Here is a 16,346-nt window from a genome sequence, read left to right as displayed (position 1 = left end):
GTTGCCGCCGGTATTTAACCGTGTCCGCCTTGGTGGATGGCGGAATTACCGCCCTAATCGAAGGTGAGCAGGGGCGGTAAATCCCCATTCACCAAGGCACTTCCCCATTCCCATTTTTGCCCCCGTAGGGCATAATGGGAATGGAGAAGGAGCTAATTACGGTACCGCAAATTGCGGTACCGTAATTAGCACCGAGGTCCCTTTGCGGCACCCTACTTTAACGGCTGGTAAAACCAGCCGTTAAGGTCGGGTCCCGCAAAGGGAACTCGTAGTAAGGCGGTAAAGGTTTACCGGTACCGGTGCCCTTACCGGTACCGGTAAACCCTTACCGCCTCCCGTTTAATGAGGCCCTATGACTTTAATGGAATGCATTACATGAGCACATTTCACTTTTTTTTCTTTAGACTTTATGACTTAATTGTATTGAAGTATTTTCCAGAATTCATTTTTTAATTATATTACGTGTGGTTTTAATATTGGAATACAAATTTCTTAAACACAACACAACAAAGCCTATGTACGAGCAGCAGCTCTTCAATACAAGTTAGTCCTTGGTGGGAACCTCATTTTAGTGCTAGTGTGCACATCACATGAACATTCAAAAGCCCTCAGTTATGTTTCGCGACCTTAGTTACTCCACAAGAACATCAATTTGTTTGGTGCATTACTTGTCAACAACTACACAGTATTAAACAATTGCTTCACTTTTTCTGACGCATTTCTTACATAACGGGTTGCACGCTCCAGTTCCCAGCATGCTACACACCTACCTCAGCGCGTTTTGCCTGCCATTCTCCGCCATCTCGTTTGTGTTGAACAGATGCATACAATGCACTAAAAAAAAAAAAAAACTCTTTGACAGAACATGACAATGCTTAACTATGTGGAATGTTGTTTTCTCCAAGAGCAGTGATGCAGAGCCTGTGGAGCTGCTGCATCAAGTCGACATTACACTGAAATAATAAGAGCCTTCTTCAGGGTCATGCAGAGACAATTACAGCAGAGAGGGCCTATTTACTACATGCAAAACGTTCGTCTCCTCCTTCAGCGGGTATATGCAAATCCTGAAGCCTCAGATCTTGGGAATAATTTAGCCATACAACTCAAATGTAGACAAAAGTTTATTTACACCATACAACATTTTAAATATTTTATACAGCTGCAGCAGGGAGAGCTACTCTGAGCTTTCCAGAGAAAACTGCAATAATAAAGATGTGAAATATATTATTCATATAAAAGTGAGATTATTACTTTATTGCATTTAAAGCAATGAAGAATGTAGCTCAACAAACATTCATTTAATGACAAAAACTCTGATTTGTTTTATATTATAAAGTAAAAAGTGTAGTAATGGCCAAACAGACTGTTATAAACTTTAAAAACTGCATAAATATATACATTGTGCTCCACGGTGAAGTTTTCTGAAAACTAGACCTGGTGAAGCGGTCACAACATGAACTGTTGCTTTGAGGTTTATCTATAAAGATTACCTTACAAATCCATTCCACGGGTAATTACAACACATGATGGTAAGAATTGTACACCTGGCTTCCCACTAGGTTGGCTAGTGAGAAAGGACGAAAAGAAACCACTGACATTTGGCACATGAAGCTCTTGACATTACGGTAGCTGCCATTGTCCAGTTATGAATGTCAGGCTTACAGAGTCTCGGACGCGTGTCAGTGCAATGACGTGTTCTGTGTTTCCGCTCCAGACCGCGCAGTGCTTGGGTTACACTTCCGTCTGAAAGTCCCCTTCTTGCACATCTAGAGGCAGGTTGAGGCACTTCTCCCATTCCGAGGGTCTTAGTTCTAAAGCGTCTTTTGCCTCTGAGTCTAACACATTTATTGTGGTGTAATGTTGGTAGTCACTTGTGTTTTTGAAACTGTCCCAGGGGTTCTTGTTCAATGCTGGATTATCCTGTGAATACAGAAACAAAATGGCGTTTCATTTTACATTGACAAAAAAAAAAAAATGACTGGTTTATTTTTGTTTTGCTACAGGAAATGGGTCTATGTTGTGATCGCTCAGCGCTGTCTGCTCTTAATAGCTTGTCCGTGGCTGCAAGCATTATTGTAATGGAGGTTTCCATCTTGCCTCTGTCGCTGACTGGCCTTGCCTGCCCTGTGCTGAATCATCAGATTCGGAAACAGCACTTCCTAATCACCAATTTACTGTATCATCAGGGGCAGGGCTACAAAATCCATTAAAGCATGTATAATGGGTTTCCTAATCCCAGGAGGGAGAGAGAGGGGCAGGGCAGGGAGGAAATATATCCCACTTCCAGAATTCAGCTGACCTCTCTCTTTGGGTGAAGTGACGAATGCTGCAGGCTTGTGCTTTCAAAACATCCAAACAACCTCAGCAGGGGGCAGGGAGTGCTGGAGTGTTTTGTATTGTTGCCGCCCATTGCATGCAATTAGGTTGAGCTATTATCTGGGATTTTTAAACAAAAGATGTTCCAAGCCTTGGGAAAAGGCAAGGGTGGTCCTCTTTTGCTCGCTCAATCAAAATGTGATTTGTCTCTATTTTGATGTATCTTTTGCAGTGGTTGAAGTGGATGCTTTTTACTGTTCCTATGCTTTTATTTTTAAAAGAAAACGTTCCGTTCATTTTAAAATAAAAGTGTAGAAAGAAGTTGAAACTTGCAGAACATTCCCTTAAACAGCAGGTGCATTTGTTTGGGGGTTTGGATTGAGCCTTGGAGGGGGTGGGGAGATGGGGTTTCTGGGAATCGGGGGCAGACAAACAAGGAACACAGCTTCACGACTTCTTTGTGCACACTTCGCCACTGATCTTTTGACAATTTTGGCATTCCTCAACATGCTTCCGCTTTTCATAATGTTTTTTCTAGTTTTTCCTCAAAGTGTTTGCATGCTTTATTTTCGGCCAATTATTTAATCCTGTATCTTTGAGTCCCCTTTTCCCGGCTTCCCCTATTCCCCTATTATTGTGGACTCTCCTCCCACACTATCCCTATAGATCAGCTGTGTGAATTGCAAGCCTCGTGTATGATCTTGTTTCAGAGAATTTTAGAAAGTTCAGAGTCACATTTTCATTCCTTATTCTGCCTGAAGTTGTTGGTCCTGAATTCCATAAATATGAGTTTGCATAAATGGTTTTAAGTTAGATGTCTATTCCAGCACTGCACAAGAGACCCGCCATGAATCCTTTGGTGAAAGCGAGAAACTGATTATCCGAGAAATGAGAAACATCACTTACGTTTCAGACCAACCAAAATAAATCCTCCTGATGGCTGATGAATAATACCGTTTTAGCGACTGGACTATACAGAATTTAAATCTGATGTCATTTAGTGGCAGCAGAGCACATCTAGTCTGTCAGTTTGCAGTCCTAATCATGAGAGTTATGCAGTGCATTGTCTCTGACGTTTCCCTAATCTTGCTTCCTAAATACTAATGCTCGCGCTCAGAGGCTTTTCTGTCCCGGATAATGTACCTGAGGATATATTTTCTTAACATGTTGAGAGAAATAACACTGCAGTATTTCAAAGAGTCGGCAGCTCTGCAGATTTCCTTGACTGCTTACCAAATAAGATCCCATGGCGGATTTCTCATTAGCTATTGGAATAATTAAAAACCTCTTACTCATTAGAGAATACACATAAGGTAGTATGGCATGGTAGTGAGGCGTGTACAGCACAGTAATCACCAAATACAAGGCATCAGGACGCCATGAGAGCCCTCCACAAGCCGGTTGCTCCAAACCCAGGCTGAATCTGACCACCCAGACTTGGTTGCAGAGCAAGCTGTGAGTTGTGCATGCCTAGCCTTCTGCCTGCCCAAGCTAAGAGCTCTCATGCTGCCACTGCAACACAGCCCCCTCAGCCCCGCCTACCAGCCGCTCCGCTTAATGCTGCCTCATAGCCTCCACACCTCACTGTTTCCCTGTGCAGCCACCCACATATCCTGCTAAGGAAATTGAAGAGGGGCTTCCAATGGAGCCTCGTGGGTGAATTTGTTTTGTCTGACACAATGATTTGCGACTAGGACAAATAGTGCCCTGGTGCAAACATGCATTGAAAGGATATGTTTTCTTTGTACTAGGGGTAATTGTGCCCTTTTGCTAATTGCATTTGCACCAGTGCAAAGCTCCTGCAACTCCACTCAAACTTTCTTTGATTCATATTGATCCCCACATTAATTATTCCTTTTTTGTATCAATTGATATCACCGTTGTAATCCATAGTTTGCCTGGAAACGTATTTTCAATAATCTAGAAATAATCTAGGAAACAATCCTCACCAACATATTCTTTCCAAAAACCCCAGGTTCAAAGTTTGAAGAGAATCGGTATTTTTTCAATATTCAATAACACCGATTGTGAATGGTTGGTTCTTGAATTTTGGTGAGGTTAAATATTGACTTTGAAAATTGGGCCTGCTTAGACAGCTGAAATCCTTCTATATTCTACAAGAGTTATTTGCTAAAATTATAAGAGTCCCTCCAATGAAAATGAACAAGTCAAAAGAACCTGTTCTGTTTGATGGTGTCTACTCAGGAGGGACTACACTCACATTCTAGCCATTTGAACCATGTCATGTGAGGAATATGCAATAGGATGTAAGTCTGGTCCCACCAATGGGGACACTACAGGCAACTATGCAGTTTGTTTTTCGATCTTTTCAACTCAGGTCCAGTAACTCATCTGCGGCAGACAAAATCTGCATCATTGACATTAAGGAAGTTCATTCCATTGATAGTTCAGTCAAGATTTTAGATCAAACCAGGGTTGTTTCTATCACAAGTAACGTAATATTAATCTATCAAATATTTGATGTTTTCAGGAAAGTAGACATATCCTCTCCTGAGCAGATCACCCAAAACTGCGCGTTGCTTATTAAGGCAAATGCATGATGCCCAAAGCAAAACAACAAGTCTGTATGATTCGATCTTTTGAGCTATATTGGTGTGAGAGACTACATTGAAAGAGCTTTGATCCAAACAATACCTAACCCAAAAATTGAAATGGGAAAACATCAGCCTATCGGTGTTCCACATGGGTGCCCACATTTGATTTAATTCCAAAAAATTCAATAGTGTCCAATGCACAAGCAACTCTGGAGCGGAATGCGTTGGGATTGCAGATATTCTGCCTTTGCATGCCTAGTTTTCACTTTGCAAGATACTGATTCACAACAGGGATATGCACATTGTAGGTAGGAAGGGACCACAGTCAGCTGGCCCATACCGAAGTAAGTGTTGAGGACATTCCTAAAAGCTATTTATTCACTCCACCACTGTCACCATGAGGTCAGGGAGTAAGGTCTTCCACCTACCCATGTGAGGTCAGTGAGTGCACATGCAGTGATAGGCCTGAACATTCCGTTTCTCCAATCCCACCTGCATTTGGAAGGTGGAAATGTGAACAACGAATAGAAATGCTCGTGCAACCCACAAACCTTTCTATTTTGGCCACACAGCTTCTGCCAGGGGGAGGAAAGACATCCTGACAGCAGTGCACATTTCCGTGCTCCTAGGTTCCGACAGAAGTGATTAGGCACCGAGGAATGAGAGCAGGGACTGCCACCGTTGCTGGAGCCTTTTGGGATTCCAGGATATGCTTGCAAAGATACCAGTGCTGGGCAGCACCCTGTACCCTTATCCTGTTAGCACACTGTTTTAAATGAGTGAGTCTGGCTGCCATCAGCAGTTACATAGGCATATTCATGTTTGTGGATCTGCCAGAGCCACAACATGGAGGTTCTTTCTGAGCTTCAGTGTGCCGTGGGCATATGTAAGTGGAGACACATTTTTGAGACCCCTTAGTTTTAGGAGTGTTACTTCCTAGTTCAGTGGCTTCTTGCTTATAAAGGTTATTGACAAGCATTTGGAATGCCGTGCATTGCCGCATGTCTGCGGTTTGGATGCGTACAATTGCGGCCCCCATTAATTCAGAGGAAGTGAGTCCTAGACTTGTTTTTCCATTATAATTGGTGTATGTGGTCTCACAGGTCATGACTACGAAACCTACATTAACATAATTGCTTTCACCTTACAACACTCAGTGCCTGATTTGCAATGTTCTTTGTCAATGGGACCTTCTCATGTTAAAACATGTTTGTAAATCAGGCCCACGGTCTCTTCCGACATTCTGTAAAAAGTGCATCCATGGATAAGGACCATGATTTGTATTTTTCTACACAGGGTCATTTTTCAGTGGGTCGCTTTGGTGCATTGATTAAAGGGCTGTAGATTTGAATCCTGCGTGCTACAGATCATTTTTCATTAACAGTAAACACCTTTCCTACGCTGCCATTAATAATCAGACTCACACAGCGAGATGATGGCTCCACTGCCCGAGATGATGGCTCCACCTCCCGAGATGATGGCGCCACCGCCCGGCTGAAACAATTAAAACTTGGAGCCAGCTATGGATGAAGGATGTGTCGATTTCTCTGGGGAGTGATGTGTCTGCATAGTTCAGAGATGCCAAGGACAGCACAGCAGGGACACACCACTCATTCCGGAGTGTATGACTGGTGAGGGCTCAGCGCAATAACATGCAACCGTTTACCTTGTCATGGGTTGTTTTTTTTGCAGCTGTAGGATGTTGTGTACGTTTCTACATTTAGTCCCAGAAGATTTACACATGAGGGAAAATATACTAAAGTAGGCAGGATGAAGACCCAGACTGCAATCATGGGGCAAGGGTGACCTTAATAAAGAGTTGTCGATTCCATATTTTAATATATTTGGATGTTTGTATGTTTTCCTAACAACAAACACGCACCAACAACGTCACTGTGTTTTTAACGGATGAAACATGATCGCAGAATCTGTTTCATGATCTAAGACCCACATTTAAGTGTATAATGGAGCGCTGGTAAGAGGATGAGGAATTTCCTTTGCGTTTGGTGAAAGCTTAATTAATGGTCTACTGGAGGACAGCCAACAGACAAACAAACAACCTCCCCAGTTCACAATATGGAATGATTTCAGAGGAAAGGGGCACAAACCCCATCACTTATTACACATTAATGTTTTTTATTTATGTAAGTATTTTTGATTCAGCAAACTTTAGCAAGGTCCCTATTAAATGGTAGTTTGAGTAAATTACCTCCTATTCAATTAGTTTTTAGATTTTGTGAACTTGTCTGTTTGTGTGGAAGGGTCCATAAGATAAACAAGGTTCCTTCCAAGTTCTCATTGTTTTATCTCCCATAAGCTTGCACTCGCTTAAGCTAGCACACATGGACATGATTCTGCATGCCCTTGCTGGTCCACCATAGATATATTGCACATTCTCCTTCTTCATGAGAACATCTCTTTTTTGAGATCATGCTGTCATTTTCAAATGGAGGAAATACCGTGGAAATCCCCAGTGAGTTTTTGACCCTCATGTTGGCCTGTTCACAGAGTTGAGTGGAAGTTGGCTTTCTGATTGATGCCTTTGGGAACGTATTAGCTGCAGCATTCGCTACTTCCACTCTATCATGAAGGTACTTGATATTGGGAAGGAAAGCAAAAAATTGGTGGGATGTGCTCAGTTAGGATAAGGGTTCAAAGCTCTTCTCTATGAAGGAAAAAAGACGTGTCCCTTAATATAAATCTGGTGGTTTTGGAAGAGATCTGATACGCATTACTGTTCTGTTAAACTGTGTTTTGGATTGTTGGGGTGCGATAGCCTCTACCTCCACTGATGTTAACTAAACCACACGCATTTTTCTTGTGAGGTTCTTGAAGAGTGAATGATTTTTCACCTTTTTGTCATTCCCCTTATTTTACTTCCCCCATGTAGGGCTAACGTGTATGGTGGTTGTTCAACTGGGTTGGATATTTGACGCCAAATTCTCCATTGTGAGATACTTTCCAACCTTTTACAACCAGCTATGACACCCAATTGGCAGAGAAGTATAATAACGTTATAGGTAAACAAACCCAATCCTATTTATTGGCTGGTGTGTTAGAGTAGAAAGGTATGACTTACCTGAGTCATTGCACTGTGTATTGAGCCCAATATCAGACCCTTTTTTGCACTTCTATGGCCTTGTAGTAGCCATGCATCATTGGCCAACACTCTTTATCCAAAAGGTGGTGACTTGATGCAACACCTCAACACGTGCCACATTAGTCTTAACCCCCACCCTGGGAAGGACTGCTTGTAACTTGCAGTGGTCAGGCTGCTAGGTTATGGCTGACCATGAAGGATTGCGCAGATGTGCTAATACATGTAGTGCATCACATTATATGTCCCAGAGGCTTTAAAAAAAATGTTAACATTTTTTAACCACATTGCTTTCATAGTTGCGCCAGGCTGACAACATCTGGATGAAAGTGTGAAGTGGAGTGGAATATTCACTGGAGCAATGTGCATGCGGTGTCTTGTGGGAATGTTGCACCCAAACTGGAAACTTGGCGGAGTTCGTCCTACTCGTTTCTCCACCATAGAACAGGCTTCATCAGATTCTAAATCCCACTGAGCGTGGGCACACTGACTTCATCGTGAGAACAGCATTGCTAACATCCAGAGTATGGGTGTGAATGCATTCTAGATATCACTCACGGATCAGCTACTCAAGTGCACACTCTATGTTAGTTCCTCCATTATTACAAACATACCCCTGTTTGCAATTTCAGCACATTGAACATACTGCAGTAGCTGAAAGGTGCATCCTTAATAAAAAGGACAATGACATGATGCATTGAGGGGGTCATTAGGAGTTGGGCAGTAAATGTATTCATGGCAGTATCTGCTAAATACTGCAATTTGTACTGGACACCCAGTACAAAGATAAATATGAAAACGGATCTGTTGGTGTAAATCTGCCAATTGTGACCACCACCTGTTGGTGCAGGTGACAACTGTAAATTGGCCTCAAAAGTATTTCTAACATTTTTCATTTTACAGAAAGGAAGCAAAAGTGCCTGCCTTGAAAACAATGACAAAAGATTGTCCATTAAGGGGTCGAAAGGTCTGATGTCCCCCTCACATCGCTGTAGCCATGTAATGCATAAAAGGGTCTGTATCTATCTTTTTGGACATTTTAAACATGTACAGCAGTGGTATGAATGATTTAGCTTGTCAATTTCTACCAAAAAATTAAAGCAAGCAGTATTTCTGCTGCACCACTGATGGTATTCTAGCAATACCACTTGGCCTGGTCCTAACGCTGAATTGGGTGGATTCCCGGGAATGCTGCCAATGAGGTGGTATTTTACTCCATTGCTATCCCTTTAAGACACAATTCAACCAGAAGCCCCTTAGCTTCCTTCACTGAACATTTTCTACACCAGTGATGGAGTGTCAAGGTAGAGAAGTTGACTTAAAGCCTGGTTGCCCAAACCTAGGACTCGAGGGCCAGAAACATGTTGCATTTTGTGGCCATCCATTGTTAATGTTATTGAGGTAAATTTGCATACAATGATTCTAAATGTATGCACATTTATTGCATGAATATTCATTCTGGAATATCCTGAGAACCCATCAGGTTTGTGGACCCCAAGGCCTGGAGTTCGACACCCCTGACCTAAAGTATCCACTTGAAAGTATCATGCTACAGTACATTAAAAGCAGGCTCCTTGAAGAATCTGTTCTGCACTGATATCTCCTGCTGAGCCCTGCCGCAGGCACAAGGTATGGTGGCTCATCGACTTCGGGAATTCATCGAGATCGCCATGTTGTCTCATCTGAAAAGGGTAACTCAGGACATAGACTCATTTTCAATGACTTCTTATATTGCTTCCATTACCCAGCACATTTTGATCACCCAAAGTCCCGCTTAGTTTACTATATTATTATAAACCTGATGTATATATTTTTAATTTGTAATGCATGGATTTTATTAGCTGCTATTTATTGATTGTATTGCTCTGGGCATTTGTTATAGTATTGTTTACAATTAATACATGTTTTATTTACTTAACCTCACTTCTGGCACTAAGCAGTGGACAGGGGACAATTGTAGGAAGTCAATAGTGTGTTTGCGCTTGCCATTACCACTGGGTTTTCTAGTGTAGCAGACCTCTAAACCCATATCTATCCTACCTCTGAATGATTACGGACAAAAGCCAGCATATGAATTTTCAGGTTTCACTACAGAGTTTAATGAATTACTTAATCTTTTAATCAAACCGGAGACCTGTCTCTAAGCCCAGGAATGGGATTCGAACCTGTGTTGCTCCCCGTTGCCTTGTTTCCAACACAAACGTGTTGCCCCTGAGCTATCCTTCCAGCACATTTTTCAGGGATGTGGTTTTACTGATATAGGTAATATTGATATTCAAGTTTGTTATTTCAGATCCTGACAAGGCAGGCAGCAGTGAGCCACTGTTATGAAAGTAGGTGGCTTTAGGTTTAACGCTCTCATTGGGCGGTACCTCCCATAGTAGCATGCCCAGGGGTATTCTCTAGATACGAGTGGTTTTCTTTTTGGAACAGATGGTTTTCTTTCTGTGTTTTACTTCTGCAAATATCTAGCATTAACCTGATTGCCAACCTTTGATTTAAATCTCTGTCTTCCTGGTGTGCATGCACCTGAACGGGTGAAATGAACGGCGCAAGTCGATCCCCGTATACGTACCATACTTCCTGTATTTGGTATATCCCGAAATCTGTCCAACGTCTGGAATTTCTGATTTAGTTCTTGGAACAGCTCCATGTGCCTCTTCCTTGTATGCATGACCTTCTGTTAAATGAAACATAATTGGCAGGTTTTAGAAATGAATGTGGTATTTGTCTCCATAACTCCCCCCAACCCGCAGACAAAAGCATCCCTGTTATTTGGCAGGTTCACATTCTCTTCCCAGTCAGGTGCAATTGAACTCGATAATTGAACATTGACAGTCACTTTTATTGGATATAAAGGCCAACACGCCACCTTTGCATTAAATTGCAAGTTACATCTCTGTTGTTGATATGTTCACTATTATCATGGTCATGTGTGTCCTTTTTTAAACATCTTTACCATTTATAGATGCGAAGAGGGATACAGAAATGGCTTTGATGAAATGTGTGAACACCAGTAGCTCATTATCAGGAACCATGAAATAGCTTGACTTGATGGAGAACGTAATGGCAGCAACGCTCTCCACAACATGAAAATTCATTCAAGAAGGGCCATCAACAGTAAAAATGGTAACAACAAGAACATTGGTGAATACTACGGCCATGCTGGACTGGTCTGTCTCTTCTTCCACAGACGCATGGTCCGCACAATAACACAGCGTTTTCCCCAACCCCTCTGGGATGCTGTCACACTGGCAGAATCCATACATGGAACAGTAACCCGATCTTCAAATCTGCCCCTCTGCGGATTCGTTCAGAAGGCGGGTAACTGTGTCTTGATATGTAAACACAGTTTGTTACAGTCCTTTATCCCTCAGTTCTTATCCCCACAGATTTTGTGACTCACCATGATTGTGATTAGCTACAATATTTTTCTGCTAACCTACTCTGTACCTCCTACCCTGCATTTTCAAATCAGTTAATTGAAATTTGACTGATTACAAAAATTCAAAATAAAACAACTTGTAGTAGTAATGTTAATGAGATCAAATTATTTTAAAGCACTTCATGCAATATTCCTCAACAGACTTCGCTTTCATCGACCTCACAACAAATATTTGCTTTATCCTGGAAAATAACTATGACATGAACCACGAATGCCCCTTTAAGATGTGGGAACTGCAGCCTGTGACCTGAGGAACATGGGTTGGAGCTAGTTTCCCTGCAAATAAAGTGGTGTATCATTGTCCATTCTTAACTCCCAGTTTTCCCTTTTGCTCATTTTAGGCAATTTTTTGAGAGATGTGTCACTAATCTGAACGCTCCTGAAAATGTTGCCTATATTGGGGCAACTTGCTTTTGGAATTGTTGGGCCAGCTACCTGGCCCCTGTTGCATCATCTCTGGGACTACAGTCAACCCTTAATAACCAACGGCATAGCAGAGCATGAGGAGTTACAAAATGGAGGACTCCCTGAGATGGCTGTCCCTGAAAGCTATATCCAGGGCTTGGACAGACATGGTGATACCTGACTCCTGGGCTCCTATGCACCATAAATAGGGGCTGCAACCATATCCATTAATCCCCTCCTTATAACCTTTTGGTTTTGTTGACTTTAAAAGTCCCGCTATACATGCTCTTTTTTTTACTCTTTCCTTTTCTGACCATTCAATCTTACGTATTGTGTCTCATTTGCATGCATTATTTTCTTGCCATTTCCGATTGTAACAATGCTGTTAGCAACAATACTGTATCAAATTGCATTTAAGTGTAACCTCGCTGGTGAATTTAAAATGAGCCATGTTCGCCACCTGCATCATCGGGGTCAGAGGATGTTTAGCTGCCTAACCAAGTCTGACTTTGTCTTGACCTAGACCGCACACAAAAAGTCACGGCAGGATTTAATTTTATCTAGTGCTGGAGCTGGGAGCTATGGCAGTGTCACTTTCAATGAAACTGAAATGTAGCACTCGGATTCCTATATATCTCTGCTCATAATGAAATGAAGATGAAGAGACATCCACATATGGTCAGGCCAAATACCCTTCCAATATTTCAGAGAGCACCAGCAAGCAGCAGAAGCACTTCCGGTCATGGATGGTCAAGGTGACTTTTGTCAGTGTTTATTGTTCTATATAATAAAGCAAGACGTGATAAATAAATCTACCTGTTCCCGCCTCAACCTCTTACTTCTCTCAATGTCTAAACCTCTCTCCTGAATCTCTGCACCACACACACGCTTGTTCCCTTTGATTTATTCTAAACCACACACACATTAATTGAGGAGAAAATTAACATTAATGTGTAGCATTGTCTGAATATTGTAGGAAATTCATTTCAGCTGATCAAAAATAATGTGATATTAGTGCTCATATAGATATCAGTATCTATATCAGGAATGGTGTTTAAATTAAAAATAGATAGTTAATCCGTGTTAATAATAATAATAATAATAATAATAATAATAATAATAATAATAATAATAATAATAATAAAACAATAATGAAGTTGCATTTTATACAGTGCATTTCAATGAATCTGTCCTGGTTCTTAGTCCTATAATAGCATCAATACCTAACGTAATATTATTAATTAAATACTAACAATTTCACTGCTGTTATCAAACAATATGCCTTCAACGTGTACATGTTTTACGGGATATACTTACTACGTTGGTGCAAATATGGATTTTATTTTAGGTACAGCTGTAATCCATTGCCATTAATATCAATAATAAGGACATAGCACTGCTGTAATTCCAAAAATAATTTACATATACGATTTACTTAGTAAGTTCATGGTCAATTTGTTTATCACACGGGGCGGACACCTACCTAGGTTTGGGCAGCTAGACTTACGTGAATAGGCACAGGCTTGGCACCAATGAAAAAGTGTCTGACAGTTGAAAATGGCAGTTCACACCATTTGCGACAGACTGTTTTACTGGTACCCAAGGGGCAGTTTTTTGGTCAAATGTGCTGCAAACTTTGAATTTCCAAGAATATTTGTCCATTTACACTGTTGAAAACTACTTGCTGCACAGTAAAGTAACTAATCAAATTGGCCCACTTGGACCAAAAGATGCTGGCCCACACTAGCACATTGGGCCTGCGCTGCGGGCGCTTCCCTGTTGCCCTAAAAGCTAGTCTGCACCTGGGCGTGAAGGTGATTGATACAGTGAACAGCTTTTTGCATCTGAAGGGTTATCCACGGTTTTATGGAAACTGATATGACTGACTAAAGTAAGACAATTTACAGTTGTGCAGTTGCTAAGGAGACGATAGAAAACGGCTGGTGCTGCAGAATGCAGGTGCACATTGTACTCTGATTCCACAATTTGCAGCATGCAAATCTCAGAATCACAACAGGGATTCAACCCCGGTTTCTAACGGTTGAAATAGAAAAGAAATGAAGGAAGCGCGTGTGCTTTGCATAAGCGTTGCAAGGTGGGCCCTGGAAAGTGCGCCCTATCCACCTTTAGAATTCCCCCAGGCAGAGCTGAAGCATTGACATTCAACACAATATTTCATTTCACAACTTGAATCCACATTCCTCGTCTCTTTCTGGAGAGCGAATGAATCTCCTGGTATAGGATCTGCTGACTTCTGTCAATTACGTGATCACGCTGGGGTTGTCAGGCACTGTCCCATCTAAAGGTACAGTGATCAGATATACCAAATCCCATTCACATTTTAAGTAGCTACATTTTCTCAAAAAGAGTTGCTTTTCTACTGCTCCACTACCTGTAAATTATAAGCCAAACAAAACAACAAAATGATTCATGTCTAGTCCTAAATCACTTAAAGTAACTTGTTAAATTGCCCTTTTTCCCAAAAATAACTACATGACACTAATTTTACTAAGAGATGACACTAATTTCACCAAAACACTACACCAGTTTGCAAAGCTCTGGTTGTCTAGATATTCAACTTAAAATATCTTCCACGCCTTCGATTGTTGCAAATACTGTTTCACATATTAACATAACTGTGACTCCTATTAAAACAAAATTATTATATGAGCGTATACAAGAGGCTTAATTGCTGAGCAGACTCAGACAGTCCCTTCTCATCATAGCATTTCAGAAACGCTAATGCATCTCCTTTTGAGATGGATGCCTAAGCAGATGTTTGCAAAGAGCTTTTTACTGTCTACAACAATCAAAGCCCACAGAGGCACTTTCCATTACCTTGATTACAATTGAGTAAGCAGAGGTAACATTTGGCAAATGAGATTTTATTGGCGTTTCTGGTAGAGCAAATAGACAAAGACAATTTTCAAATTGTTGAATGTGTGCTCCAGGTCACCCCGGTTGGTAGTCAGTTACACATCTTATTTTATGGGCAAGGGGAACTGTAAGTGATTTCAATCCAGCACACACCTAAATCAACGCGTAGCGTGTAATGCACAACTGAAATCCTTATTTATTTGTGTCTAAAAGTTCTTTTATTCTGAATGATGTGCCACTCATGCACGCCCCTCTCCTGGAACCCCGCCCCCCCGGTCACACTGAACCAGGAATCAGGCTGGTTTGCAAAGTTTAAATATTTAAAATGCATCACAATATGTTTAATGGGTACACAATAATCACCAATGGGGTGATGTAACACTAAATAATCTCTTTAATACACAAGGAGTAATAGTGAGCAAAACAATTCAGCACAGAAATAATACTTTTGTGTGTGTGTGTTCAGATCAAATAAGAGTGTGGTTACTAGTTCCCCCTGCACACCCCTCAACCCGACCAATAGGCAATGTAAAGAGATAGGAGGAGAGAGAGCACATATTCAGGAATAGCAGAATTCAAACAAAATATCAATCCCAATTTCGCCCCAGCAACACAAGCGAAAAACAGAATTGATTGGCAAGAGGTCAGAATTGTTTCAAAGTTATCTTGGGAATGGATTGGGTAAAAACACTAAATATGGTTTACATTTCTGAAATTGTTTAAACACTAGCAATGATTTGATACTAAGAAACAATGTGAAATCTTAAATGTAAGGTCGGAAGCAATCAAAAGCTGTTTTACACGTGTCAGAATTTCCCTAAACAATATTTGCGGCAAACTTTTTAGTGCGCGATAATCGATTAGGGATGCGGTTTTAGATGTGAATGAAAGCTGTGGATGTTAGCTACAAATAGACATTGGAATTTTGTTACTAGCACAAAAATTGAGGAAGTTACGGACATTTTAGTGGAGGTTGTTTTTCGAGACAGGCACAAGAATGGGAAAACAAGAATGCACTTTTAAAAGACAAATGGGATTTCTTATGCTAGATTATGACTATAGAAAAAGAGAATGCCACACATGAATCTCCACAGTTCCCGGCCAGGTAACCCTTCACGTGGTGGATACTCAATTTCTTTCTGGGGTTCACTTTAGTTACTCACAGCACTAATGAGTTATGATTTTAGAATACAAATAAGAAAACTCAGTGCAAGAAAAGTTCTGCCAATTCAAAAATACTCCTAACAATATCAGGTTCAGAAGACAAGATAGGATGGGTTTAAGATAGGGATTAACTATGGACAGTACATAGGCTAGTGACACAGTCCTACCTATAGATACTCACTAGATATGTTTTGAAATGGAACCATCAGGATTCTGGTTCGCCAAGATTCCTGGTCAGGGATTCTGGTCAGAGATTCTGGTCAGGACAGATTGCCGGGCACCTCGGATTGGACTGGGTCTGTTCACAGCACGGCACAGGACTGGATCGGATCTTTAGGTTCTGATGATAATTATTTCAGCAGGCAAGCAGTACAGCACAGTCCGGCTGTCTTTTGGTTCCCATTAGGTTTCTGGGGTTGGTTCTGGTTCTGGAAATTTAAGGCCTAGCTGAAAAATGGTTCAGCTATGCAATGGGCCTTTCTACTTT

General features: G+C 41.2%; 1 protein-coding gene across 7 annotated transcripts in view; it reads right to left on the bottom strand.

Moving 5' to 3' along the window:
• Positions 1-1,108: 1,108 nt before the first annotated feature.
• ADGRB3 (adhesion G protein-coupled receptor B3) overlaps positions 1,109-16,346 on the bottom strand; it is a 1,879,974-nt gene continuing 1,864,736 nt past the window's right edge. For 5 of the 7 annotated variants that reach the window (XM_069606193.1, XM_069606199.1, XM_069606200.1 and 2 more), the window contains 2 exons: positions 10,544-10,648; positions 1,109-1,920 (listed from right to left, as the gene is read on the bottom strand). In XM_069606193.1, the coding sequence (XP_069462294.1) occupies positions 1,732-1,920; positions 10,544-10,648 (294 nt within the window). In that variant the 3' untranslated portion in view covers positions 1,109-1,731. The remainder of the gene's footprint in view (positions 1,921-10,543; positions 10,649-16,346) is intronic. The other 2 variants (XM_069606196.1, XM_069606198.1) reach the window with 1 other exon arrangement.

The sequence above is a fragment of the Ambystoma mexicanum genome, chromosome 4p (assembly GCF_040938575.1).
Source record: "Ambystoma mexicanum isolate Mex_15411 chromosome 4p, UKY_AmexF1_1, whole genome shotgun sequence".
Classification (NCBI taxonomy): domain Eukaryota; kingdom Metazoa; phylum Chordata; class Amphibia; order Caudata; family Ambystomatidae; genus Ambystoma; species Ambystoma mexicanum.
This window is presented reverse-complemented; position numbering and strand designations above follow the sequence as displayed.